This window comes from Siniperca chuatsi, linkage group LG24, assembly GCF_020085105.1.
Source record: "Siniperca chuatsi isolate FFG_IHB_CAS linkage group LG24, ASM2008510v1, whole genome shotgun sequence".
NCBI classification, from domain to species: Eukaryota; Metazoa; Chordata; class Actinopteri; order Centrarchiformes; family Sinipercidae; genus Siniperca; species Siniperca chuatsi.
The window spans coordinates 5,211,605-5,239,108 of NC_058065.1; the positions used below are offsets into that span (position 1 = coordinate 5,211,605).

At 38.9% G+C, this 27,504-nt stretch overlaps 1 protein-coding gene and 4 non-coding genes across 5 annotated transcripts; 3 read left to right on the forward strand and 2 right to left on the reverse strand.

The window, feature by feature from the left end:
* trnar-ccu lies at positions 1-73 on the forward strand. The gene has a single exon. It is a non-coding gene; the product is annotated as a tRNA-Arg (tRNA).
* Positions 74-3,408: 3,335 nt separating this feature from the next.
* Positions 3,409-27,067, reverse strand: atp7b (ATPase copper transporting beta). The gene is made up of 21 exons (XM_044187397.1): positions 26,685-27,067; positions 19,493-20,264; positions 17,268-17,501; positions 17,019-17,182; positions 16,708-16,869; positions 16,551-16,624; positions 14,913-15,096; positions 13,858-14,091; positions 12,206-12,297; positions 11,951-12,078; positions 11,086-11,240; positions 10,560-10,694; positions 10,251-10,445; positions 8,859-9,041; positions 8,433-8,616; positions 6,727-6,867; positions 6,495-6,637; positions 6,206-6,409; positions 6,000-6,117; positions 5,069-5,171; positions 3,409-4,145 (listed from the first exon to the last, which is right to left on the reverse strand). The coding sequence occupies exons 1-21, from the start codon at positions 26,847-26,849 to the stop codon at positions 3,866-3,868; spliced, it is 4,050 nt and encodes a 1,349-aa protein (XP_044043332.1). The 5' UTR covers positions 26,850-27,067; the 3' UTR covers positions 3,409-3,865.
* On the forward strand, positions 15,256-15,328 carry trnar-ccu. The gene has a single exon. It is a non-coding gene; the product is annotated as a tRNA-Arg (tRNA).
* On the forward strand, positions 15,998-16,070 carry trnar-ccu. Its single transcript has one exon. It is a non-coding gene; the product is annotated as a tRNA-Arg (tRNA).
* On the reverse strand, positions 22,007-22,079 carry trnar-ccu. Its single transcript has one exon. It is a non-coding gene; the product is annotated as a tRNA-Arg (tRNA).
* Positions 27,068-27,504: the final 437 nt, after the last annotated feature.

Below are 27,504 nucleotides of genomic sequence, written 5' to 3' on the forward strand. Positions count from 1 at the left end.
GCCCCAGTGGCCTAATGGATAAGGCACTGGCCTCCTAAGCCAGGAATTGTGGGTTCAAGTCCCATCTGGGGTGTTTAACAATAGGTAAAAATGAACAATGTTTAACAATTATAAAACAACATTTCTCTTTCTTATCCCTTTAATAAGGGTTCTTCTTGGGACCCTATGTGGGGTACAGACCCCAAGAATGGGGACCACTCACATAGTTAAAGTTGTTTAACTTGATTTAATTTGTGGTTGTATAAAGCTATTAAGCTAAATTTGCTAAAGTCCAAGAAACCTCACAACTGGACTCAGTCCTGATTGGCTCCTATTTACTAAAAAATATTGGTCCCGTCAGAGCATTAAACTCTAAAATGATGGAATAGCTCTGATTTATAACTAGCTGTTCATGGTAAAAACACATTTTCTAGCCAATTTTACTGCAAACTTAAAAACCTATACACAAAGTTTTGTTTGCTTCAGAGAATTTGTTTCTCAAGTTTACTCTTGGTTTTTGAAGCACTGTTCCATTAATATTCAGCACAAAGAAGATAACAGACTTGAACCAGTCAGTGCCCTCCTCAACCCATTATAACCAGTGGCTGGGGAGGTCATTTATCAGAAGCTGCTGCAGCCCTTGAACTGAGGAGCACAGAACAAAGAGCTCGTTTATATCTGTAAAATAAAAGTTAAAAACAACTATATCACAGCTAAGTGTATCTTTGCAGGGTGAAATGTTTAATCCCTCTAGGCTATTGTAAATACACTTAATATTTTCCTCTACAGTTCTTGTAGAGAGATTGTCTTAGCAGAATAGCCGAAAAATCATTCAGGGGTTTCCAAGCTCCCGGCAGTGTGTCATATGTGCAAATGTTTAAATGAGCTGACATTACTTTGTGCCACTGTTAGGGTCTCTATGGCTTTTCTTATAAAAGCCTTTTCCAAACCTATAAGTCAGGAAAACATATTGCCCTCCTCTGGGTAGTACCATCATGACAAGATAACATACAATACAAATCTGTTACTTTAGTATTTGTTTTTTGTAGTTTAGTTAGAAGGAAACAAACTACACAGCTCTTTCCTCTTTCTTCACCCGTTACAAACAGCTGACACTTCTCTGCAGGAGAGCAGCAGATTGTGTCCTGACTTGAACTGAACTGCAAACTTACCTGTGCACACCAGGAAATGACTAGAAACTTGACATTTGTATGTGAGAGATAAAATTCAAGAAAAAGGTTGGAAACTTGACTTGATCCTCTGACTTGTCTAGTTGTCATAGGATTTGCATGCTCGTGCTTTTGAGGAGTTTCAAAGTCAAGGGCACGGACCACAGATTTTTGACAATTGTGTGTTTTTCCTCTCTCTTAAATATGCTCAAAGCTAAATAAATAAATAAGTGAAGCTAACACCTTCTCATTGTCTGTCAGAGGGCATTTTTGAATGTCTCTGCATTGTTCTGAGACCAACGGACTGTGTCTGTGGGTATTTCGGCCTAAAGATGCGCTCAGCTGCAGGCTGGGAAGGTGGCTTGAATGTATTAGCCTTTAATTTGGCAAGATTACGGATGCATAGCTGAGCAAGCAAAGTCCCTCCCCAGGGTGCTGTGTGCCCACATAACAGTGCTGTAAAATACATTGACAACCTATTAAGCTTAAGTTTAAATGTGTTTGCACTGTGACAAATGCAGTGATAAAAGATAATAACACTGAAAAAGGAGATTCAATCGATAATCTGTGCAGATGAGATTAAATGTAAAAGCAAAAAAACTGATTATTTTATAAGATTTGTGAGGCAAATCCATGAATAAAATATATAACTGTAGCAACAGACCAACAGAAAAATCATGTCTGCCGATTCTGTCATCCACACCATTGGATATCTAAAAGTGTTGAGTCAAAGACTGGATTTCACTGTAGCATCTTAAAGATGTTTTGCCTCTCATCCTAAAAAACAATATTTACTCTTCACCCCCCCACCCACTAAAACACAAGCTGCCTAACCTAAACAGAAGCAGAGCAATGTAGTCTTTGCAATCTGGTAGATATAGAAGGAATACAAAGACCTACAATGCAGAGACAAAACAGTTGCTGAACAAGTGCATGGCTCAACACAAAAGGGCTAAAGGTGTCAGTATTTGTAACTTTCCGAAACTGACAAATCATGCCAACTCCACGCAGTGATTTCCGAGGTTTGAAAGTAGGAAGCATTCTTTCTCAATCTCTTTTTTTAACCGCTTCCATCACTTTTTATATGTTAAAAGGAGTGCAAAGCCTTTGAGGAATGTGCACTATTATCCCCATTTGAATGATTATCGCACGAATGATTATTGCTGTGTGTTCGTTTGGAACAGCTATAAACACTTTTCAGATGTGTTCGGACAACACGACGTAAGAATAGGTTCGTTTCAAGCATACCTCAGCCTTTATCAGCGATTGACTGTGCTGTACTGCCATCGCTTCCCTGACAGTCTAACACCCATTCCCACCTGGACACGTGATTCTAACGACTCTCACATGACAACCAGGTGGGCTAACGAGCCACATGAGACCTTAAGGACATTCAACGGGCCTATAAGAGGTCTTGGATTCCTCACTAGTCGGTCTAACTGAAGTTTGAATTATAGCAGTTTATGTGGCTCTGATGACATTTCTCTCTTAGTGAAATGTTATGTACTGATTTAATTATCATATAAGGAAAAGAAAAGCAAACTGTCACATAAACAAATGATCCTGTAACACTTACCTGAATATGAGGTGCGTGTGAACAGCCATGTTTCTAATGTCTTAATAGACCTTTTGGCTTGGCTTAGCAGGAACAGCACAGGTGTAATTAATAAGATTAACGATGGTTTATCATTAAGTGTCCCAGTCCAGTAAGCCTGTGCTTTTCCTGCTCTCACATGTCAAAAGATCTGCTGTGAAAAAGATGTATTATGTAGGCTAAGAGCAAGACAACAGTCCTATTTATATCCCTGAAGCCTATATATCTATTCACTTATGATTCAGCTCAACAAAATGTGAAACTGATTCTTCCTAGTTAACTCTAAAGTCTGTGGATTAATCATTTGATTAATCTGCTCCATTAATTATCCTCCGCACAGCTCAAAATATATTTGAAAGAAAAATCCAGAAAGTCTGCAGTCCACTTCTTCTTCTTCACTTCTATATATAACACAAGCACGTTACACTTGTGAAGCTTTGTTAAAGAATAATAATCTAAACCACAACAACTTGGAAAAATATTTTTCTCTTGGCTTGAGTGACAGTTCTGCACCCAGGATGTGCACATTTCCACTCACAACACAAAATCTGATGAAACAGGTGGAATTTTTAGGAGAATCAAGGTACAAAGACATGTTCTAAAAAATTTAGATTTTTCTCTATCAGCTCATGCATTATTTATAACCTGAGACTCACTCACACAGTCTTATCCAAACAGACAACATGAAGCTTTACTTTGAGTTATGTCTATTGTAAAAGTGCATTTGTACAGCAGTGACTTCGGATTTGTGTAAAACTCAAGCAAACCTATTTCATATTGCATGTTCAATTTATGTGGCTCCTGTCACCTGGTGTAAAAAAAGAAAAAAATGCACAATGCTTCAGTAATACCATCACTTTTTAAGTGTAGCAGCTTGATTTTTAGAAATGTTCTTAAGAAAGTCATAGATTGGTGTTCACTTGGTGTCCTCAGAGCCACCAATAACGGTGGTTTAGGGTTCATAAGGTAAAGATGAATGTGCTGTACAAGTATCACACCAAAATAAGAGCGCTTTAAAACTTGTCTATTTACATAAATACATAGAAATATTACACAAAGAGCTTCACAGAATTCGTAAAAAGGAACTGTGTGACGTCTCAGTCCTTCTTCCCTTTTCCCTTTACTACACATTAAGGTCCTCTGCAGTCTGGTGATCCAGGAGGGAGTAGCGGTCCTGCTGCTCCTGGACAGAGTTTATGGACGGTCCCTGGCTGGACGGCCAACTAGAGAGGGCGGGTGGGACCACGCTGTTTTGGCTCAGCTGTTCCAGAGCACTGGTGGGGAGAGCAGGGCTGCGCTGCTGGCTATCCAGACCCAGATGTGTGCTAATCTGAGATGACCGAAGGCTCCTCATTTGGCCCGGAGCACGCACCTCATACAGCTCCACCGAGGTTTTCTTGTACCTGGAGGAAACAGATGATTATTATTCACCTCTGAGATATAATATGATGAAAGTTGATGAAAAATATAATGAAACAGTTGATTCTAATGAAGAAGTCAGGCCATTGCAGCAGCAGAAGTCACAGGATATACCAGGGAAGGAAAAACATAAATGCATATACAGTATACATTGTTGGATAATGAACATATGTAACCAACATTTCTGATACACTTTTTTACACTGTCTGAGAGGAAAATAAGGAGAAAAGATGAATGTATGTGTATGGTTCTTGATTACAGATGCTCCTTACAGGATTGATTTTTGTACTTAAATATGGAGTACTACATATGTACTAACATATGCATTTTTTCCCAAACAATACAGCCCACCAAACATACTGCATGCTGTCTATATAATCCCACAAGCGTTTACAATCTGTTATACTGCTTTATAGACAAATGTTTACTGTTGCTATTGTTTACTTAAAGAACAACTTAAAGGTGCCCTATGGCGTTTTCTAGTAAAAAAGCAAAGTTTCTGTTTACATTCAATGTCTTCTCACCCATACACATTGTGTGTATTCTTGAGGATTTCTTAAATATTTTAAACCATGCATTGTTTACATAATGGATGTATTAAGAGAAGTGGATACTGTGCTCCAAGATGGCGCCCCATTCCTTCCTGTTGCTCACTGGGCAAACTCCACAGGGTACCTTTAAGGGGCAGCTGCAAATCGTGTTTTTGCTGACCTCCAGTGGTTTAATTTCTCACCTTGCTGCAGTGATGTGGAAGTGTACTCCAGGGTGTGGTCAGTACACTGTGACATCACTGGTGGGTGTGGTTATAGTGGTCAGAGATGCAACACATGGCAATTTAAGGACTATATGATTTGCAACTATCATTCCATCCACTCTTTTCAAATGATGGAGATTAATATGGACTCACAATTTCAGCAGTAAAGAAGACAGAACCACTGACACAGACGAGGCAGCCATCGCAGCAGAGCCCATCCAGGGTTGAAGCACGAGGCCAACAGGCATGAACACACCTGCAAAGCAAAGGAGAGGACTGCATGTGCAATATATACTGAACAAACACACAGTTCAGGTTTAGTAGGAAGCTGTTTAATTAGTATATATATATATTAGTTTATTTAACTTTGGGCCGTGAGTCGAGTCGTTTGCCTTTCCCAGTGTTTATGTGACAAAGTCTAACTTTGCTCTTGGGATTTTCATTTGGAGCATGGTGCAACTCAGTTTCAGATGACAGGCGCCTTATTGCCTTTTCACTGTCGTTGTCTTTCCTTCCAAATGATTTCCTTCTTAGTAACTCTTGTGGTTTCAAAATAGCAGGCTGCTTTTGTTGCTCCAGCCGCCAGTGCGGTGTGTAGAGTAGGTATCCGGCCATAGCTACCACTGAAAACACTGACGTCTTGTGTGGGGTTTTTAACCACCTACGTTTCGGCACATACTGTGTTATGTCATGTTTTAAGGCTGATTTTTTGACATTCCTAGTTACCTTTTAATGTGACTTTTAGGCAATACAAATGCATTCCTCCACTAGAATTAAGTGTGGAAAAGTTGTGGAAAATTACAGAAAATATGACTGAATAATGTGAAAAAAGTACTATAATCCTAACATTTTCAAATCTTTTTTGTTGGCTTTGTGCTTGTGGAATTGGGATTCATGACCTCAGTATTTCTTGTTACTGTTAGTTAGGAAAGTATAGCCCAGTTTTACAACTTTTTGAATTTCCTTGCCTTTCTATAAAAACACTAAGATTGTAAACCCAATTCTTCCTTAGCAAATAGTGAGGATTCTGAACTGCAAAAATACAAACATAATTGATGTAATTTGGTGTATAACCAGTCGTCACCTGCAGCAATGGGTATTCCTAGGAGGTTGTAGATGAGGGCGAAGACAAAGTTGATCCTTATCCTTCGCACCGTCTTCTTCGACAGCTCGATACTGGCCACCACATCCAGCAGGTCATTCTACAGAGTGTAAAAACCTTTCAGGTCAGACAGTTTAAAGATGTCACTGTATCTACACACAGACTGTCAGTCACAATTTGTCACTTACACGGATCAGGACGATGTCGGCCGCTTCGATAGCCACATCGGTGCCCGTGCCGATGGCGATGCCGACGTCAGCACGGGCGAGGGCGGGCGAGTCGTTGACACCGTCTCCCACCATGGCCACTCGCAGGCCTTGCTCCTGCAGCTCTTGTACTTTTGCAACCTTATGTGAAGGCAGCACCTCTGCAAACACCTTTCTGATCCCCACCTGTACTCAAACAAAAACTTGGCATTTTATTTCATATTCTATATTCAGGTGCCTTTTTAAAATATGCTTTATAAATGTGTTTTACCTGTGCAGCTATGGCTTTAGCTGTGCGTCTGTTATCTCCTGTTATCATAACCACCTCGATGCCCCGGCTGTTGAGTGTATGCACTGCTAACGCTGACTCTGCCTTCACTGTGTCTGCAATGGCTAACATGGCACACAGCACACCTACAGAGAACACACACACAACATACAATGAAGACAGTAGATAAAAGTACATGTCAGTGTTGTTTTTTGTTTGCAGGTTTTATCCTCACCATCTATAGCTACCAGGATAGCAGTCTGCCCTTTCATCTCATGGCTGGACATGGCGGCATCGACGTCTGCTTCGATGTGGTGGCCGTTCCTCCTCATCCATTCTCTATTGCCAATCAGTACACAGTAAGACAAAGGCTCACCTAAAAGCAAAAAATATTGTAAAAATCAAACTGAATGTCTGTAAGTTAACAAGTGACAATTGAAGCAAAGAGGACAAGGAGATGACAGACAGTGTTTTTGTGTAAAATAATTTTTATTCTTGTTTACATAAATTCTGCAAAATAGCTCATTTAACAGAATTTAATTAGTTACTTAAAACACAGGAGGTTATATAACCGAAAGTACCATAAATATAATTATTTATTTCTATGGTTTTGTGTTGTGTAGACATGGTGGACACAATAAAACTGAATCACTTACACGTCTTACACTTTTTTTTCACATCTTTTACCTTAAAATAAATAAATTAATGGATTGTAATATAATAAGATATTTTAATGGATTATCAGGATAGTTTAAGGGATTTTTAAGGGATAAAAACTCTTTTAAATGTACCAAATGACATGAAAGCCATCCCTTTATACTTTAAATGGGCCTTACATTTTCAATTAAGATGTAAATTCAGAAATGGCTTAGATAATGCAGATAATCCATTAAAACCACTTAATATATTATAATCCACAAAAAAATGGTCTTTTAAAGATACAAATTAAGGTCTATCTGTACCATCAGTTTGCACACAAACCCCTTAATCAATGCTTAAAAATATTACAATCTATTAATTTGTCCATTAATTTAGTCTAAATCAAGGGTAAACCTATTAAATATTGGAATATTGAATAGGAATCTCTTAAAATATCATTAATTTGCACATTAAAGTATTTCAGACCACTAAACCCAAAATCTCAACCTTAAAGGTCCAGTGTGTAGGATTAAGTGGCATCTAGCGGTGAAATTGCAGTTTGCAACCATTTGAATACCGCTCACCTCTCCCTTCCCTTCCAAGTGTGTAGGAGAAACTACGGTGGCCACGAAAGTCTAGAGCCAGTGTTTGGTTTGTCTGTTCTGGGCTACTGTAGAAACCTGCTCCCTCTGCAGATATAATGGGCTTATTCTAAGGTAATGAAAACACAATGATTCTTATTTTCAGATGATTATACATTAATGAAAACATACTTATATATATATTCAATTTCTGCCAATAGCCCCTTATAAATGTTACACACTGGTCCTTTAAGATCTACATAATTTGTTAATTAGGGGTTTTTGAAATTGGTGTTTTAAGGGGACTATTTTTTTTTCTTTTCAAATTAATGGACAAATGAAGGGATCCACAGCATGATTCAGTTTAAAGTGTTTGGCATGTTTTCAAGGGGAAATTTAAGATTTATTAAGGTTTTTTTGTTTCATAGTGGAACTTGTGGTGAACGAGAAGGACATTTTAGGGTTTCTTTCTATAAGACCCTTGAAAAAGATGTGTTACAAATACTTTCAGAGACAGAAGGTAGTGACACAGTATAGGGATCAAACCCCTGACCTTGGCGTTATTAGCACCACACGCTAACCAGCTGAGCTAACCAGCCTGGTCTACATAGTTTGGGCTCATAAGAAGCGGGGATTAGGACTAGAATAACTTTAACTGACTAGTTCAGAGGCCTTACATAATGTTTCTGAATTGAACCCCAGAACCTGAAAGGCTTCAGACCTGCAGATGTGGCCTCAACAGCAGAGAGCAGGCTACTTTCGTCACTGGTGGCTCCCGGCAGCAGGAAACACTCTTCGCTCTGCTGCTGCAGCAAATGTTCCACGTTGGAAACCCGGCAGCTGATCCCACAACCGGGCACCGCCTGGAAGTCCTGGCAGTAGCCCAGCACGCCAGAGCCCAGCTCCTGTTATGTGCACACAGACAGATTATCAAATGTTAGAACCATTATTGTTTTATGTGGATACAAACTTTTCAAAAAAGAGTTATTAAAGCTTTACAGAGCATAAAAATACAGACTAAGAAAATACAGAAAAGTAGACTTTGAAATAGTTGTAAACACAATACAGACACATACACACAAACAGAAGCACTGTACTGTACATGCACAAGCATTAAGACTCTGATCTCACCGGCTCCCACTCTCACCTCTTTGCAGTGTTTGGCGACCGCCATGCCCAGCGGGTGCTCGCTGCTGGCCTCCGCTGTGCCGACCACTGCCAGGATCTTTCTCAGCGGCATGCGGGCCATTTCCCACAACACCAACACACGAGTCACCCGTGGCACGCCGTTTGTAATCGTACCCGTCTTATCAAACATCACCACGTCAATCTGAGAGAGCAGTGAAACACAAAAACACAACAGAGTCATGACTCCATCTTCTTTATGATGTTTTCTTTTTGATCATCTCTGTGTGATATGTGGATTTTGTTTCTCAGGCTCTTAAGACAGAAGTAAGAGGATATGCTCATTTGAGAAAGGCTGTTGTGGTGGTGGTCATGGGGGTCAGCTAATCATACTCGCAGACTGTGCCGCTCTCACCGGAGTATGTGAAGTCCAGCACAGTCTGAAGACATGTTGGATTTAAACATTTGTTTTAAACATTTTCTCATTCTGTCCAGACTGTAGACATCAGATCATGAGAATAGCTTTGAAGACCTGAGACCTGCTGCTGGATTACAGGTACAAATAAATCCCTGAAGGAAGTAACATAAGGAATGCTGAGGTCACAAATGGGGCTAAAAGTCACCAAAATCTAAAGGTGTCTTCCTCTTTGGAGGGTAAATGTGTACAGAAAATGTCATGCCAATCCAGCCATAAGATTAAGAGGTGTTACATTGTCAAAAAAAACCCCAAAGAATAAATCTTAGCTCCTATGAATAGAAACAATCATATAACATCAGTCTTTTATGAGACACTCAGGAGGAGGAGCTCTATGAGACCTGACCTCAGTGTGTGGGAAATACAACTGGTGCTCATTTACCAAACAAATATCTCTTCCATCTTGAAGCTGCACATCCACATACCAGGACATACTGGATTGTAGGCACTTTCACACTCAATGTCAATCTTGCACTGTTGAGTATTCAGCTAAATCAAAGGTTACAGATATTGAAAGATTACGTCCAAGTCATGTTTGGAAAAGAGCAGGTTGCCAATCTACTAATAGTGCGTATAGTATGAGCTGCAACTGTTATTCTAGTCAAATTGCTAATAACAGAAACAGTGGAAAGACTGACTTCTATATATATATATTCAAATAAATATTTGTTCAAAAAATGAAAATGGTGACACTGTCTGCATCTCTGAATTTTCTTTTACCTATTGTTGTATTTTTTGCCATTCATGGACAATTATATGCTTATTATGTACAGCTACAAAACATGTGTTGTCCCTGATGGTGCCTGGCAACAGTATTGTACTCTTTGTTGCTCTGACTTAAAAAGAAAGTAATCATAAAATCTAATAAAATGTAAGAATCAAAATGCTAATAACAAAAATCTGCAGAAGTCAGCAGAAGCAGGATATAAAGTGCATTGCCTTGTGGGCCATCTCCAGCGGCTCGCCTCCTTTAATGAGGATCCCGTTCTGAGCTCCAACCCCTGTGCCCACCATGACAGCTGTTGGGGTTGCCAGCCCCAGAGAGCAGGGGCAGGCAATGGACAGAACTGTGATGGACGCCTGGAAGGCAAAGCGGACGATAACTTCCGCCTTGGAGATGTTCTGGTTATAACCCTGTGAGGAAGAGAATGGGTTATTACAGTGATAACAAAATGCTCAAATGTATCTTTTGAATATTTCTGAAAGCTGCTTTTGTTTGCATATGAGAACATTTGTGTGCGCACCTACCGGGAAGTTCTCCTTCACAATGTCAAAGTTGACAAACCCGATTGCAAGCCACGCCACCAGTGTTAGCACAGAAACAATAACTATGAAGGGCACAAAGTATCCACTGAGCCTGTCTGCAAACTGCTGGATGGGGGCCTGAGCAAACACAAGAGAGTGCAGAATGTAAATGTGAAAACAAGGTCAACTTTAATGGAAACTAGTTGTCTGACAGTGTGCAGATTTCATTTGAAATACATTGATTGTATCTTTGCTCTTTATGCTCCTTTCTGTTTCTGTGTTTCTAGTGTTTCTATTAATAATAAAAATATAAACAAATGTGCATTTGTGCATATGTGTAAATATATTTTTGTACAAGCTACAAAGCAGGGTGAAATAGGAAACGCTAAATCCATCTTCACTAATCACTATAAAGTAAGAACATATAAAGTTTGATCCTACACGCCTGTGACTAATACTTTATGGTGTGCAAGAACTTTTTTGAATTTGTGAAAATCTGAAAGTAAAGTTCAAATGGCCTCTTTCTTACCTTAGAGGTTTGGGCCTCTTCCACCAATTTAACTATTTGAGACAGAGTTGTGTCTGCACCCACATGAGTGGCCTCCACCAGAAGAGCACCGTGAGCATTGATGGAGCCGGCAATCACCAAACTGCCAACCTTCTTACTAACAGGCATCGGCTCACCTGACAGAAATACATAGAAGTAAAAAGACAGACCAAGAAAGATGCAAAAAATGTCTTTTGTGTGTTTTAGTCAAAAAGTCCTTCCTCGAATAGGAAACGAGCAAAAGGCTTAAATTATTTCCTTTGGTTGTTTTATTATGACATAATATTTAAGGCAGTAAAATCAGATTTTATGTTCTTAATGGCTTGGAGGCAAATGGTGCCAGCTAACGCATCCATTAAAAATACAATCTAATGGGGAGTATATTTATTACTATTTTAAATGCAACTACTGCTTTTACATCACAGTGAAAGAAGCTGAATTGCTGCAAATTCGAGAAGAAACTTTGCAGCCAAAAACTTTTAATTACAAAATAAACCAAAAACAAACTTCACTGATTAGATTTCTGTGAATTGAACTGTCTTTTGTCAATCAGGTAGCTGACATTTGTGAATTTGCTGCAGTGTTTGCTGCTTGTGTTGACACACTTTGACATAAATGATCACCAGGAAGCTGATGTCAACACTTTTTCAAGTTGAATGCTTGTAAAAACTCTGTCAAAGGCTAATAGCTTGGTGAAATGCATTGCTTTTACAATAATAAACTTGTCAACTGCTCTCCAAGAGACACCTGAATTAATTCCTAAAAACAACAGCCAGCAATCTGGAAATATGAATGTGCTAATGTGTGTAGGATACATACATTCACTACAGTTGTCACATCCTCTTACCTGTGATCAAGGACTCATCTGCCATGGAGCTTCCCTCAATCACTTTCCCATCAACAGGGAACTTTCCTCCTGGGGCGACCTTCACGATGTCGCCTCGCTGGACCAGCTCCACCACCACCTGCTCCTCACTGAAGCATGCAAATGCATTTACAGTTACATTATGTTGGAGTTCACTGGTATGGTTTCAACTGCTAGTTTGACATTTTCTGTTGTTCTGCAGAGCTGATGGTGATTCTTGTGTCTTGTGTGTCTCACCTGATGATGGAGTGGTTAGGTCCCAAAGTGACCACTGTGGCATCAGTGGCCTGAAGTGACATTAATTTGGCCAAAGCCTCTGAGGTTTTACTCTAAAAATGTAGAAACAACAAATGTATTTAAATCATGGTCTGGGCCCAGTGAGGAGTGCATTCTGATTGGCTATTGATCATTTTAAAGGTGCAATGTGTAGTATTTTGGCATCAATAAATTAAGAAGATTTTATATTAGTGTAATCATTCGAAACAAAGGAGACCATTATATAAATTTACTGGCCTACTTTATGAAAAAACATTAGGAGGGAGCCATTCTTCTCGCTTATGGGAAATATGGTCTCAGAAACTCCAATAATACCACTGGTAAGACTTAAAAGGTCAACAACCATCTCGTCCATAATCTCATTTGTTTCTGGTGTCATAATAATATTGAAGTTTCAACATAATGCACCTTTAGATTAGCTGTCTTATCAATAACAAATTTATGAATGTCAAAAATATTTTCTTGGGTTAATATGTTTTGGTTTCGTTTTTCTTTTTTACTGCTTTTAATGTTCAATGTTGATTCACATGTACACCAAATTCAGATGTTTTAGCAGTTGAATCACTGCTCTTATTAAGGGCACTGCTTTATTATAATTCTGCTACAAGTAAACACTGTCAAACGTCTCTGTGAATGATTACTGTAGTTGTTGATACAACACAGTCACAATCAAATCACAAGATAAAATTTAATGCGGTCTTGTGATTGTGTTATAGCATCACTGGATGTACAATTAATCATTGACCACAAACACTGCTGATATGACCTATAATAACATCCCAGGTGGATAAAATGCCCACTGAATGAAATGAAGTGAAAAGTGGACGGAATATAAAATAAGCACATAAATAAAAGTATTTAAAGGTGTTTTTCAAAAGCACAAAAGTAAAAAATGTTTCACTTAAAGCAATAGTTCAACATTTCGGGAAATAGGCTACACTGTTTCCAGCTAAGACTTAGATGAGAAGATTGATACCACTCTCATGTCTGTATGCTAAGTTATAGCCAGCAACCGGTAAGCTTAGCTTAGCACAAAGACTGGAAACAATTCTACTAACTGACACTTGACCCGATGGTTTACAGCAGTGGTTCCAAACCTTTGTTTGTCTGACGTATGCCCACAGCCCTGTCAGATGAACTCAAGTACCCCTTCATCGACTCCATGAAATGTGCTTATTTGATTTAATTTAACACAAAACAAAATTGTGATTTCATACAATTAAAGCTGGACATTTCAAACATAACCCATGACTTATAGCTATCTTAAACATTTATTCATTACTTTTAGCAAATAGTTTAATACTTTTAGCAAACTATTTCAACCATTTATCTGATACATTTTTCTATTTCAACTATTTATCTGGTACTTTTACCTCTTTTTACCTATTTACTATTTCAGCTGTTTTTTGTAATAAATTATTTTGGATTATGGATTTATAATGTTTTTTTTACATTTTCTGTCATGGAGAAGCCAATTCAATGTCACCAATGTGACTTGATAGTTTACAGGGTTATAGTTCAGTTCACCATGCCAGTCAGCAACGAAATGACATAAAAACATATGAGGATTTCAAAACAAGGATATATGTTTTTTTATTTATAGATTTTTTTACTTTTGCAACGCGCTCCAGCCATCGACCCAGAGCGATGAACACAAAGAGCATAGGTGGAGTGTCGAAAAAGGTGATGGGGCTCTGGCTGGCTTGCTCAGCCATGGCTACAATGAGGATCACACAGGAGTAGATGTAGGCAATAGAGGTGGCCAACACAATCAGCACGTCCATGTTGGCTGTGCAGTGTTTTAACGAGCGATATGCCTGGATGTAGAAGTATCGGCCTCCAAAGATCTGAAGAGAAAGAAAAACAGAAAAGATCCACTGTGAGTTAAACAGTGTTGGCTGTACTGTGATATCTATACAGATTATTTAGATTATTATTTTTGTTTGTGCAGCAAAGGCATACTACAACGTGTCATATTTACTGTTTGTTTTTGTACAGATTAAACAAACGACATATGTGTTAATTAGTGAGCTTTAGAAGTGCTGGTAGGCAGATTTTGTTATCTTTGGACAGAGCCAGGCTAGCTGTTTCCCCCCTGTTTCCAGTATTTGTGTCAAGCTAAACTAACCCTCTCCTGGCTGCAGCATCATATTTACCATACAGACATGAGCGTGGTATCAGTCTTTTCATCTAACTCTCTGCAAAAAAGCCAATTAGCCTATTTCCAAAAATGACAAATGATAACTTTAAAGCATATATGTTGTATTGCCCAAAATCCAGAAGCCCATTTTCTAAATTAAAAGCACAATCTCAAAACAAAATCTCTGCCTTTCTGAGGTCTTTAATGAATGTCACTGTTGCTAAAGGCCAAGCAAAGAAGGAATGGATGGTATTTTGATTCACAAGGTGATTAAAATAAGTTTGGTGAGGTAGTCACGTGCCAAGAGGTATTAAGTGTCTGAGATGTGTATTAAACTATGAATTTACTAACTTGTAGAAGACACAAGACCCCTCTGAGGTAAAGAAGAAACGCTCTAAATGAACTCTCCACCATTAATACTACACTTGTATCCCCATGTATAGTACACCTAAATGTTGAGGAGATTCAGTACAAAGCTCTTAAACAGAAACCAGCATGGTCCCGTTGGCAGACATGTTGTGGTCCTACCTGCACAGGTGTACAGAGCAGGAAGAAGGCCAGGTTGAGGAGGGAGAGGCCGGGCAGCAGGTTCTGCTCCTCGGGCATGGATCCTCCATGTTCCAGGTGCTGACTGTCCATCACCATCATGTAGATCATGAGGCCTATGACAGGCAGGCCAAAAACAAGGCTGAGCAGAAAGGAGTTCTTCCACCTGGAAATATACCAGAAATATGTCAAATTATGTAAAGAAGACACCATAGAAATACACCTTTCTTTTCAAAACAACATGATGACATTAACAACATACATTTTTGGTGTGGACATACACATTGCAACATAATGTTCAGCATGTTTGAGTGCCATCTTTATAGCCCCAGTGGCCTAATGGATAAGGCACTGGCCTCCTAAGCCAGGGATTGTGGGTTCGAGTCCCATCTGGGGTGATTTATAGCACAGTAGACATTGTGGGAGCATGCTGGTCCTGTAACCCAGATACCAGTGGGTTTACCTTCCTGTGCTACAAAAGTATTGTTAGTTTAATCCTCTATCCCTAGACAGGGAACAACAATTGCTTTCTATGTCCTACCCAAGACTCTGTACCAACCTGTTTGTGATATGCTGTGGACATCTTGTTTTGGTCAAGCAGGTATGTAGCCCCAGTTGCCTAATGGATAATGCACTGGCCTCCTAAGCCAGAGATTGTGGGTTGAAGTCCCATCTGGGGTGATTTATAGCACAGTAGACATTGTGGGAGCATGCTGGGCCTGTAACCCAGACATTAATGGGTCTTGGGGACATTAATGGGCTTTGTTGTGTATCCACAGTGGCCTAATGGCTAAGGCGGCATGGCCCTCCTAAGCCAGGAATTGTGGGTTTGAGTCCCATCTGGGATGATTTTATATTGCAGTAGACATCATGGAAGCATGCTGGGGTCATAACCCAGACACCAATGGGTTTACACCTTCCTGTGCTACCAAATGTTGTTACTTTAATCCTCAGGCAACCACTATTGCTTTCTATGTCCTACCCAATATTCTGTGCTGAACTTTCCAACCTGTTTGTGATATACTGTGGACATCTTGTTTTGCGCATGTCAGATGAGCAACTATGTAGCCCCAGTGGCCTAATGGATAAGGCACTGGCCTCCTAAGCCAGGGATTGTGGGTTCAAGTCCCACCTGGGGTGATTTTTCAGTGATGTTGAAGTGCACTGGGCTTATAATATAGAGTGACACTAATCTCCTGTTAGAAATGCAGCCTCCTGTAAAATCCCAAATCACACAGGCAACATTGATTAAATCTACTGTATAATTAAGCGCTATGGTAATTTATGGTTTTTAATCAGCGTCACTGCAATTTTTAAATCCTCTAAGTCTTCTAAATCTTCATATGTGTTTTCTCATCTAATCTGCTCTCATCTAATAGAGGTAACATCTAAGGGAAGTGTAAGACTGAGGTTGTATTTAAATCTATATCTGAATTTATGTGAACATTTTTAATTCATTAAAACAGACTTAATAAATTCTATTAAAAATAATAGATCAGCTTTCATAGAACACTAAAAAACAGATTTGTGATGCCGGAAGGTCAGTATGCCTTATGTATGACAGCCTCTTAAGAGTGCGCTTATTCTGATGATGAGGACAGTTTTAAACCAGATACTTACTGTTGAATTTCTTCCGTGTGATCAAGGTTGTTTTTGAAGCCCGCCTTCACCAGGCTGACCTCGAAACCAAGGCTCTAGAATGTGAAACGAAACCAGGATATACTGTAAAGTCAAGGATTTACAGGAGTGGAGGTTTAAAATAGAAAGTGATCATTACCTGAATGATCTTGATAATATCTCGAGCGCCGAGCACTTCTGGGTCAAACTGGATCTGTGCCTTTTTGGTTGCCAGGGCAACTGAGGCCCCAAGGATGCCTTTGGTTGTGGTGAGCTTGGACTCAATGTTGTGGACACATGATGCACATGTCATGCCTGTTATCTACAAGTGAAAATTGGAGGAAATTCATAACTTTTTTTTTTTTTGGTATTTTGGGAAGATAACGTGTATTATCTCTAACACAGAGAAACCAGCATGTAAATGAATTATATTTTTCTAAAATGAAAATGCTGCATCATGTGAAGACTTACAGTGAGGTCCAGTTTCCCGTGTGTTACTGCATTGTCCTCTATCAGTTTGGCACCAAAGCCCAAGTCTTCTATGAGCCGAGTTACAGCAGCAGCGTCCACGACTTCTGAATCATATTTCACCTCTGCCTTTGCAGCCATTAGTGATACCAACACCGAGATGATTCCTAGAAGTCAAAGTAATCATAAAATACTGCCATTACATATGTAAACTAAAAGAAATATTGTATTACGACATTTAAGCTTGCTTACCCTTGTGTTTGAGCAGATTTCTCTCTATGTTGGCCACACAGGAGGCACAGGTCATTCCCATTACGCAAATGAAGCATTTTTGTACTTTAATCTTGTTTCCAGAGGTTGCCTGTGATCCGGTGCCATTGCTGACTCTCGCCTTATTGGGTGGCTGCAAGTCAGAAAGGTCAGAGGGTCCAGAGCTAACAGGCCTGGACTTTTCATGACTCTGGATGTCCTTTGCAGATGTAGGTGCTGTAGAGAAGAAGGAACAAAGTCAGTTAGTTAGCTAGATAGACAGAGGTGGACAGTTTAGTGGGTCAGTATCCTTAAGTGTAATGACAAAGTGCAGGATACATACTGCAGCTGCCCATAATAATAAGAGTAGTCTAAATAGTTTATGTCGGCAATACATTAGCACCACAAACTACAAAAACTAAACATTACAACCTTCATGAAGGTAAGATTTATTGCAGGACTGTTGTATTAGACTGCACTATCTTTAGCTAGGTGTGCCTAATAAACTGGCAACTGAGACCTTTAAAACACCTACTTGACTAGATAAAGAGTCACAGTGCAAGTTGTTTTTTGTATCCACCACTTCAACATTCATTCAGTTTGTTTTTAGCCATGCTAGCATTGTGGCTAATTAGCAGTGAGCAACCCTGCTCACTAAACTAAGGTGGTTGACATGGTTAACTTTACCCACTAAGCATTTAGCTAAAAGCACAGCTGTGCCCAAGTACAGCCTCACAGAGCTGCTAGCGTGGCTGTAGACTCCTAAATCTTGCTAACCTTAAGCTTTTCAAAGTGTACACTCTTTTGCAGCAATACCCTGCTTCAATCTGTTATTGACATTTATGTCTGGTAAAAAGGTGTTTACCTAAATGTTATGGTAGGGTATTTTTTGTTGCTTTGGTTGTTTTTATTTATTCAGCTAAATGTTTTAGTTTAACCCTTAGTGACTAAGCCGATACTGTTTTAATGATCAATATTTTTTCTTTTGTTTGTGGCACTTTATAGTTTTACATTGAAAAGTGCTACATGAAAGCACTTTTCAATGTTATGATCTTAAAGCATGTGCTCACACACATATCAACAGCTATGCTAAGTTTCAGGTAGCCTATAGGCTAAACTGAACATACACACAAGCCAGCAGTGGCACAAAAAACTGCACTTGTCTCAGTTTTAAAGCTAAAAACTTCAACCCAGCTACCTAAAGGTTGCCTTTCAACCTTGAAAGGTACATGAAAAGAATCTGCTCATAATCTTCCTGAGTTAATTCCACGTCTTGGCAAGCTGTTTTCATCATTAAATCCATCAAGAAAACCCTGGCTGGCGTAAGAGCACTTCATGTCGCACTGGAGAGCATACTTGTCTGGTTGCCACAGTAACCGGTGGAAAGTAACAGAGGTAAGGTGAATATGAGGCGTCCTGTTGGCTCAGTGGCCCAAAGCGCTATGCAGGTTATATTTGAAAGAATTTAATCAATGTACAGGTGCTACCTTTGTACAGTTACACTTCCACATAAATGCTACAACATTTCTGAGCTATGATTTTTTTTCCGGACTGTAATGAACAGATTCTTTGTTAGTATGCATGAGGCTATAAATGACACCTGAATGCATCTTAAGTATGCATCAAGAATTCATTGGTGGGATGGAAAACATTGCTTGAATGACAACAACATAAGCTGTTCGAGGGCATCTAACAATGGGTGCTTTTCTACCTCGCGCTGGCTGAGCTGAAAAGCCAGTTCAGCGCTATTTGTTTTCTAAAAGCAACTCCTCTTCTGGGAAAGATAAAGGAGCTGAAGAGCTGAGGTATTTTTTTTTCCTGTTATATCATGCAATGATAAAAACGTCACAAATTCACTAACTATTTGTGTTAACTTGTATTTTATTTACTTGTTATGTCCTCTTTATTACAAGCTGCAGTTTTCTTCTCTTACTAACAAATGTGTCTGGTTATTGACAAGTAAAAACTCCACCGCTGTAAACAGACATTTATTACAGTTGCTAACCCCAAGCATGCTTCTTCCCCTTTTATCTCTCCTGTCACTATCATACTGTCTGAATGAAGAGTAAGCTGCCAGTTCCCTCTTTTCAAAATAAAACCTCTGCACTCACACAACAGTCATTTATTGAAGTGTTTTATCTTGACATTTGCTATATTCAGTTTGACTGCCAGCCTTAGATTAACCAACAAAATGTAATTATAAGTAAACATTTCACTTTGGTGCCTACCTTCAAGTGATGCGTCAAAGCCCATGTCCTCGATAGCTGCCCTGAGCTGCTCCGGCTCCGTCAGACTGGGGTCAAAGGTTATTGTTCCCTTTTCCTCCTTCAGTGACACCACTATGGACTGCACGCCTGTTGTCTGAGAGATCCTCCCTTCTATGGACTGCACGCAAGAGTTGCAAGTCATCCCTACAATCCAAATGGTTACAGTCTGGATTGACGAATTCAATATGTCCCTCTGCCAGTAGCTTATATCTTGTCCAGATAGATCATCGACTAATAAAGTGGCACCAAAACCCATATCGTCGATCTTGTCTCTCAGCTCCTGTTGTGTAACTAGAAGAGGCCAATATACAATCAGCGCTGCGCCATCTTGAAGGGACACCTGAATATGTGAAACACCAGGAAGAGGACCAATCTGTTCCTCAATGGACTGCACACAGGACTGGCAGTGCATACCATCCACCCTGATCTGCACCGCTGACTCTACATTGAATCCCATTGTCTGGAGCTCCAGGGCAATCTCTTTGGTTGTGACAACTGAGGTATCATAGTCCACTTTGGCCAAGCTGCTGGGTAAAGACAAGCTGGCAGCAAGTACTCCATTCAGGCCACAGATTCTGCTTTCGATGGCCTGGGCCTGGTGCTCAGGGGGGAGTCCCAGGAGTTTAAAATTTGCTCTGGAGGCAGTTTTGGGTGGGGGGTAGAGCGCACTCTGACTCCCATACTCGTAGGCCAAGTTGTCAAGGCCTTGTTTCTCAATGTCAGGGCCATTATTCTGAAAAGATAAAAGAAATCAATTCAGCATTTTTTACTTGTGTAAATTTAGGGACTATGAAAATGATCAGGGTGGGAAGCAAGACTCCCTCCTCTCCCCCCGCATTAGTAATATTTTCTTTGGATCCTCCCCTTGATTTAGGAAAAAACTCCAAAATTATTCTGAAGGATTGACACCTAAACCCAACACTTACCAGCAATGTTTTAGATCACAAAAAAACGTTCCTGCTATCAAACCACATTGTAATAGCTGCACAAGAGACGTCATGTTGTCTATGTTATGCATACAGTATTAGTGTCTTGGCTCAGGAACAAAGACAACACAGACCTCAAACACACTTTTAATTTCCTGTTCCATCAATGTAAGCAAATCTACCCTGTTTTCTTTTGCTCTTTTCATTTCCTGAGTGCACGAAATACAAGTGGAACTGATAGATGGGTTCCTCAAGCCAACCACCATTCAACTAACTCAACAAGCCCCACTTCATCCCATTCAGTCTTTATATGTTCCTTCATCCCTTCATTGTTTAAAACCTCCATCCTCAAATCTCTGCTCTCAATAAACAAAATTCCCAAAAGTTTTGTAACCCTTGTTGGTTAAGATTAGTATAGGAAAATGAAAATACAACACAGAGCAACTGCAAGTATTGGTATTGGTGCTAAATACAATACAGCTCATGAGTAATTGGTTTGGATAGATTTCAAGTAAAATACTGAAATGGAACCAGTGTCAAAAATCACTTTATCCCATGAAGCACAAATAGAAATGCCCAAACCCCTAGTGATGTAATTTAATTCAGAGGACACTGATACAAAGAGGTAACCTATACATTAAAGGTGAACTATTTTATATGTTGCAGAAGGATCACCCTGCAAACCTCTCCAGGACCCCTCAGTGTCCCAAGGTCCCAGAATTGGTGGTCTGGGGCCTAAAAACCACATGACTTGCCCTTCACATAAGCCTCCCAACGTGACTCTGCTTAAAGTCAGTAGTCACTGGCACCTCACAGAACTGAAGGGAGAAGTCAACCCCATACGAAGAGCTGTACTCCAAACAGGAAAGCCATTTGGAAATATCTGTTGTGTTCTGTATGGAATTTTACTTTCATTTATTTTAATTTCTGACAATAAATGTCTTTTTATAAAATTTAGAAATGCACCTTAAGAAGTACATTTTTGATGTGTTAGTTATAGATTTAAGTGCCAAAGATGGATTCTTTATACAAACACATATTACATACATTTTATTAAGTCACGTTTTACATAAATTACATGATTAGCACATTTTCAAAGTCATGTACAAAAAGCACAATTCTCAGATGAAAAATATGATCTCCAAAGAGGTCCTTGGTCGTTCAGCTAATGTCCATAGAGTGGCTTACAATGATTGCAACATTCCAATCAAATTAAATGATTTACTGTACATCAGCCTGCATACATGCAGGTGTCTTTTTAATGTTATATACATTTTTTTGATGATTCATGTGGGAAAATATTCTTTTGTACTCTGCTTGGGTAAGCCATCTAAATCAAAACCTTCAATGTATTTTGGAATACTATCTTTCTGCAATCAAAGAAATTGATTGACTTCATCGCTCGGATCCAACAGACTTTCACTGCTCCATTCTGCTGGAAAACATGTCCACAGCAAATCACGAAAAAAAACAACGCTGTAGTAGCATAGGAAGGTATAGAGCCATCTTTAGTTGGGTTACAGGGCCAGCATGCTTCCATAATGTAAATCACCCCAGATGGGACTTGAACCCACAATCCCTGGCTTAGGAGGCCAGTGCCTTATCCATTAGGCCACTGGGGCTTCACTAGCAGTTAGCTTTGGCTACAAATGACAAATCACCTTGAAATATTAAAACATGAACTATACCATGGTGACTATAGATAGATAGCTGGATAGATCTGTCCCCATGCCCCTTTGCATTACTAAGTAAAGCAAACATTGAAATGTTGACTTCTGGGTTCATGAGTACTGTTCAACTGTTCAAAGTGCAACAAATCACACACAGTGTATTAAGACAAACATTTCCCAGGAACAGCAAAGTGTTTGACCATCCCTAACCCTATTAGAAATTTCCAGCGTCTCCGCAACAGTGTACCGTGGTATTTATTTGACATCACAGCATACCTACACCTTCACACTGTAAACTGTGTCCCAGCGACCCTACTGTATTTTATGGTTTGTTTGTCTTAATCTAAATGACGTATTGCAGTGAGGCCCAATCTTGGGTTCAGGATCAGCCAGGGGCACCTAAGGGGTGCCCAGGAGGTCCAAAAGACAATTAGGCATAGACAGGTCTAACTCTGCTCTATAGAGTATACATTTGGCATTTAATAATATAGAGTAGCACACTGAAATGGTAAAATAAAGGTAATTATCATCAATAATTTATAATAATAATAATAATAATAGTGCACTACTGTTACTGCATTACCTCATTATTTAACTCATTGTATTTAACTCTGACCATATTCAACTGTACACAACGTCTCTTACTTACATATTACATAACTGCTTTCTGTTTATACTGTATATAACATAACTAGTCCATTCTAATATACATACTATTTATTAGGTGCTGTTTATATTGAACATATCATAGTTACATTCTGACATATTTTAGCTGCTTTACATTTCTGGTACTGAGTGCAATGACCATAAAGTTGAATCTAATCTAAACAACAATTAAGGGGATGAGATTAAATTGTATTATTTTGTCTCAACATTACAGCAAAATATTGATTTTGCATGGCAGATATGTAACTAATCAAGAATAAATCACAAAATTAAATAGCCTTTTTGAAAGAGGTAACATACCACCAAAGCTGTATACGTTTATTTAAGTTAATTAATGTTCCCTACATCCCTTAGGCTTGTTATTATACTCTTAACATAACAAAACATAGGGCAATTTTTATCATTAACATTGCTTCATTTACTTATTTATTATTTTGTATATATTATTTATATTAGTTAATAACACTGATATGCTGCCTACCTGCATCATGAGTACCTGCCGTTCTTCACTTTTCTTTTGGCAGGTGCATATAAATATTTTCTTGCATGTGTGATCATTGAGGATTAGAAAACGGGTATAAATGATTGGATAGCTGTTGCACCAATCAAATCCAGCCACTGTAATAATCTACCTGTTAACACTGGGCTCAGCATCATTGGTTGGCTTTATGAGGAAATAAACCATTTTAAAACTCTACAATCTATGGAAACACATAAACATCCAATATTATTAAGTAACGTGAATGCAGCATTAGGGGAGAGTGACTGAGGTTTTCCATTGATTTAAATAGAAAGGCGACACTGTAACCATGTCCACCCTCATTAAGTTATTCAGAAAACACTACTCTTTTTACTTTTAAAATGACGTCTTGATGTTATTAACAACCTCATATTTATTGTAGTTTTTCAGAAAACTCACTTTAATCCATTTTGGGAAAATTAACAACTGTTTTGCCTCAATTACAAAAAAGTCCTTGCCCATCAAAAAGTCTCATTGACAGTGAGTGTAGGATCAAAAACTCTTTGGTTCCTTCCCAACTCTTTTATTTGAAACTGCTAGAATAAGATCCATTTGACTTGCCATAGAAGAAGCAAGCTGACTCACACTTGCAGTGAAATACAGTATGTGTCAACAATACAGGCTTACTGGATAACACGACTTTTACATGTAAAACTATTTAGAAAATATGAATAAATGATACAAGCTGTTAATGTAACAATGGCAACAATCAGTGTGTGTTTGATTACACTTCACACTTTTATGGTGTAATTCTAAACCGTTCTAGATGCAATGACTTGCATGATTACATTACATTCATTTGGCTTTTGTTCAAAGCACATACAATAAGTGCATTCAATCTCCATAGCAGCATGAGCAAGATGTTACAGGTGATACATGAGCATATTAAATGACTTCATTCACTTCCTGACAATAAAACCTTTGTCGAATGCAGGACAAATCTAATGACACATGGGGGGAGCTCTGACCTGTTGAATGTATTCATAGAAAATTATTCAACAAAGTAGCAACTTTTTTAAGCTTCTAACCCCTTACATTTAAGTAGTATCTGATTGCGACCCCTCACAACAGGTGGCATATATTATTAAGAGTGATTTTCCCTTTAAATTTGATTAATTTAAAAAGGCCTGAAGAGGTAAAACTATCCGGTATTTCACAGTAAATTAAAAAAAACATAAGAAGCAGAGAAAAGTCTGAAAGAAATAAACATAATTTGGTGTAGCAGAAATGCTGTATGTTTGCCAGTGGTGGAAAGTATCTAAGTAGATTTTTTCTGTACTTCAGTAAAATATTACCAAGTATTTCCATGTTATGCTACTTTATACTTCTACTCCACTACATTTCATAGGGAAATACTGCACTTTTTACTCCACTACATTTATTTGACAACTTTAGTTACTAGTTACTTTGCAGATTAAGATTTTACATAAAAGAAAAAACATGATATAAAATACATTGTTAAAGATAAAACAGTGGTTTCCAACAGTTTTTGGCGTATAATCTCTTGCAAAAATCTGTGTCTAATTGAGGCTCCTTGTCATGTTTCAGATGTCTTTGAGTTGTTTGCAATTCCACCAGAAACCTCTCACATGGTTTCATTTGAATGAGTGTTTGAGGCCCAAAGAGGTAAAATGATCCATTATTTCACAAAAAGCAAAAGTCCAAAAATTAAAACCAAATTTGTGTAGTAGGACTTTTTCTTCTTTCCTCTCACATTAATCATCTCACGACCCCTCAGGTTTATCTTTGGCCCTTTGGCGGGACCCGACCTCTAGGTTGGGAACCACTGCACTAAACTAGCTAACTGTATATAAAGTAGTTAAAACTAGCTCCACCTCGAGCAGCTACAACAGTAAAATGATGCTTACACTTTGATGCATCAGTATTAACAATCTAATAATGTTACATAATATATCAGTCACAGGGGACATTTTACAGCACTACTTGATACTTTAAGTACATTTTGCTGATAATACTTCTGTTTTACTTAAGTAATGGAGTATTTTTACATTGTTGTAGTAATAATTTTACTTAAATAAAGGATCTGAGTACTTCTTCCACCACTGATGTTTTCCTTAACTCCTTTTGTGGGAGCCCTTGGTGGGGCCCCTATCGCCAGGCTGGGAACCACTGGAATATAGCATTGGCATTATCACCGTATGGCCCATCAGTGGCTAATGACAATGACGTGAAAACTGATAAATCCTGAAAGATTCACAGAACCAACAATACTACCATCGTCTACCAACAGTCTTCAAAACTTTGAAGTGTTGCTGTAATGTGTATTATACTGCGATTTGTTAATATCGATTAATCCGTAAAATATTTTCTCGCTTCATCGATTAGTCATTTGGTCAATAAAATGTCAGAAAATTGTCCATCCCGAGGTGACGTCCTCAAATGTCTTGTTTTGTCCGATAAGCAGTCCAAAAACCAAAGACACGAGTTAACTGTCATAGAAGAGTAAGGAAACCAGAGGACATTCACATTTCAGAAGCTGAAACCAGAGAATTTTGACTTTCTTTCTGAAAAAAATGACTCGATTTTCAAAATAGTTGCTGATTTGTTTTCTTTCGATCGACTAATCGATAAATCAACCAGTGGTGAAGGAATAATTCTTTACTTAAGTAGAAGTGGCAATACTGCAATATTGTAATACTCCATTACAAGTAAAAGTCTCGCATTGAAAATGTCACTTATGTACACAAGTATTATTGGCAAAAGTAAACGTACTCATAATGCACAAAAATGTCTGACTTGACTGTTATACTATCACAGCATATATTGCAGAGTGTTATTGGATTATTATTACTGATGCATCAATGTGTAAGCAGCATTTTACTGTTGTAGTTGGTCGAGGCTAATTTTAACTACTTTTTATACTGGGTTTTTTTGTTTGATCTACAAAAATGCATGATATTTTATAAACTGTTGATCTTAATCTTCAAAGCAAGTTGTAGTTCATGCTGTCAAATAAATGAAGCGGAGTAAAAAGTACAATATTTCCCTTTGAATTGTAGTAGAAGCATAAAGTAGCATGAAATGAAAATACTTAACAGTAGTTAAGTACTTAACAGTAAATGTGCTTTCCAATACTGTAATTAACTAATGGTTGCCGCTCTGCATATGGGCCCTCTGACCTTTTGCATATATTCACAGTCACAGTCATTATGTGGCTCATCAGTGGGTAAGGTCTGCATTAAACTACCTGCTGCTGTGATCTGATGAATTAAACCCAAACTGCTACAGATAGATGTCTGGCATAATAAGGACTTTAAAATAAAATTCGTGACCCAACAACATGTCAAACTGTTGAGAGAGGATCATGATTTTACGGACGGGACCTCAGCTGCAGCTCTCTGGAGGCCTACCTTGAACTCGGGCGCACAGTGCCTCCTGCTTCTCCCGGCGGAGTGGACACCACAGGTGCAGTCCGGCTTGCAGCCACATTCAACCATACAAATCTGCTCCCCGGCGCCGTGCGAAGACTTGGAGACATACTTGGACAGACTTTTAGGCGACTTTGGCGAAAACATGCTCGTTGCTGCTCTAATGCCGTGTTTTCACCTGTCAAAGTCGGAGGGCAAAAGTCCGCAGAGGAAAGCGCTCCGTCCTGTTCCTGGAGATAAGGGGAGCGCAGCGCAGCGCCTGTGCGCACTCCGGCCAAACGTCTTTTTCTTTTTTCTTTTGTGTTCAGCTCTGGATCTGGAGTTTTTGATCAGAGGGGGTTCATGAGGAAAGGGTGGGCAAAGCCTCCAATCACATGACTTCAGCATGTTGCAGCAGAAAAAGACTCAGTTACACGCTCCAAAACAATGCACATCAGCCGCGGAAACAGTAAAAATATCAAAACGTTTGTTCGTCGTCTCATATGTTGATTTGTTCTGATACAGCATCGTTTTCACACTTCCAGAAGGCCTTAAAGATTAAACTGCAGTTTGATAGGACTTCTGTAATGTTTTGAGGGTACAGAAATAAAACATGCTTTCTGTAGAAAAATAGGTTTTATTCAAGTCCAAATAAATTCAAGTACAAGCACTCCATAAACGCCAAAGAACCCCCCCTTCAGCAGACTTTTATTATAGGGAGTAAGTCAAAATTTTCAAAATAAAAGCAAGTTTGATACATAGATATCTTTAAGAGCTTCTGAAATGAAAAACGCTGCTAAAAATGACTTAAACACAATCTTAT

Coding starts and splice junctions, on each gene's coding strand:
- atp7b (XM_044187397.1), bottom strand. CDS start 26,849: ATGTTTTCGCCAAAGTCGCCTAAAAGTCTGTCCAAGTATGTCTCCAAG. Junction 16,625..16,707: donor ATATTATCAAGATCATTCAG/GTAATGATCACT, acceptor TTCACATTCTAG/AGCCTTGGTTTCGAGGTCAG. Junction 10,446..10,559: donor TTGTGAAGGAGAACTTCCCG/GTAGGTGCGCAC, acceptor TCTTCCTCACAG/GGTTATAACCAGAACATCTC.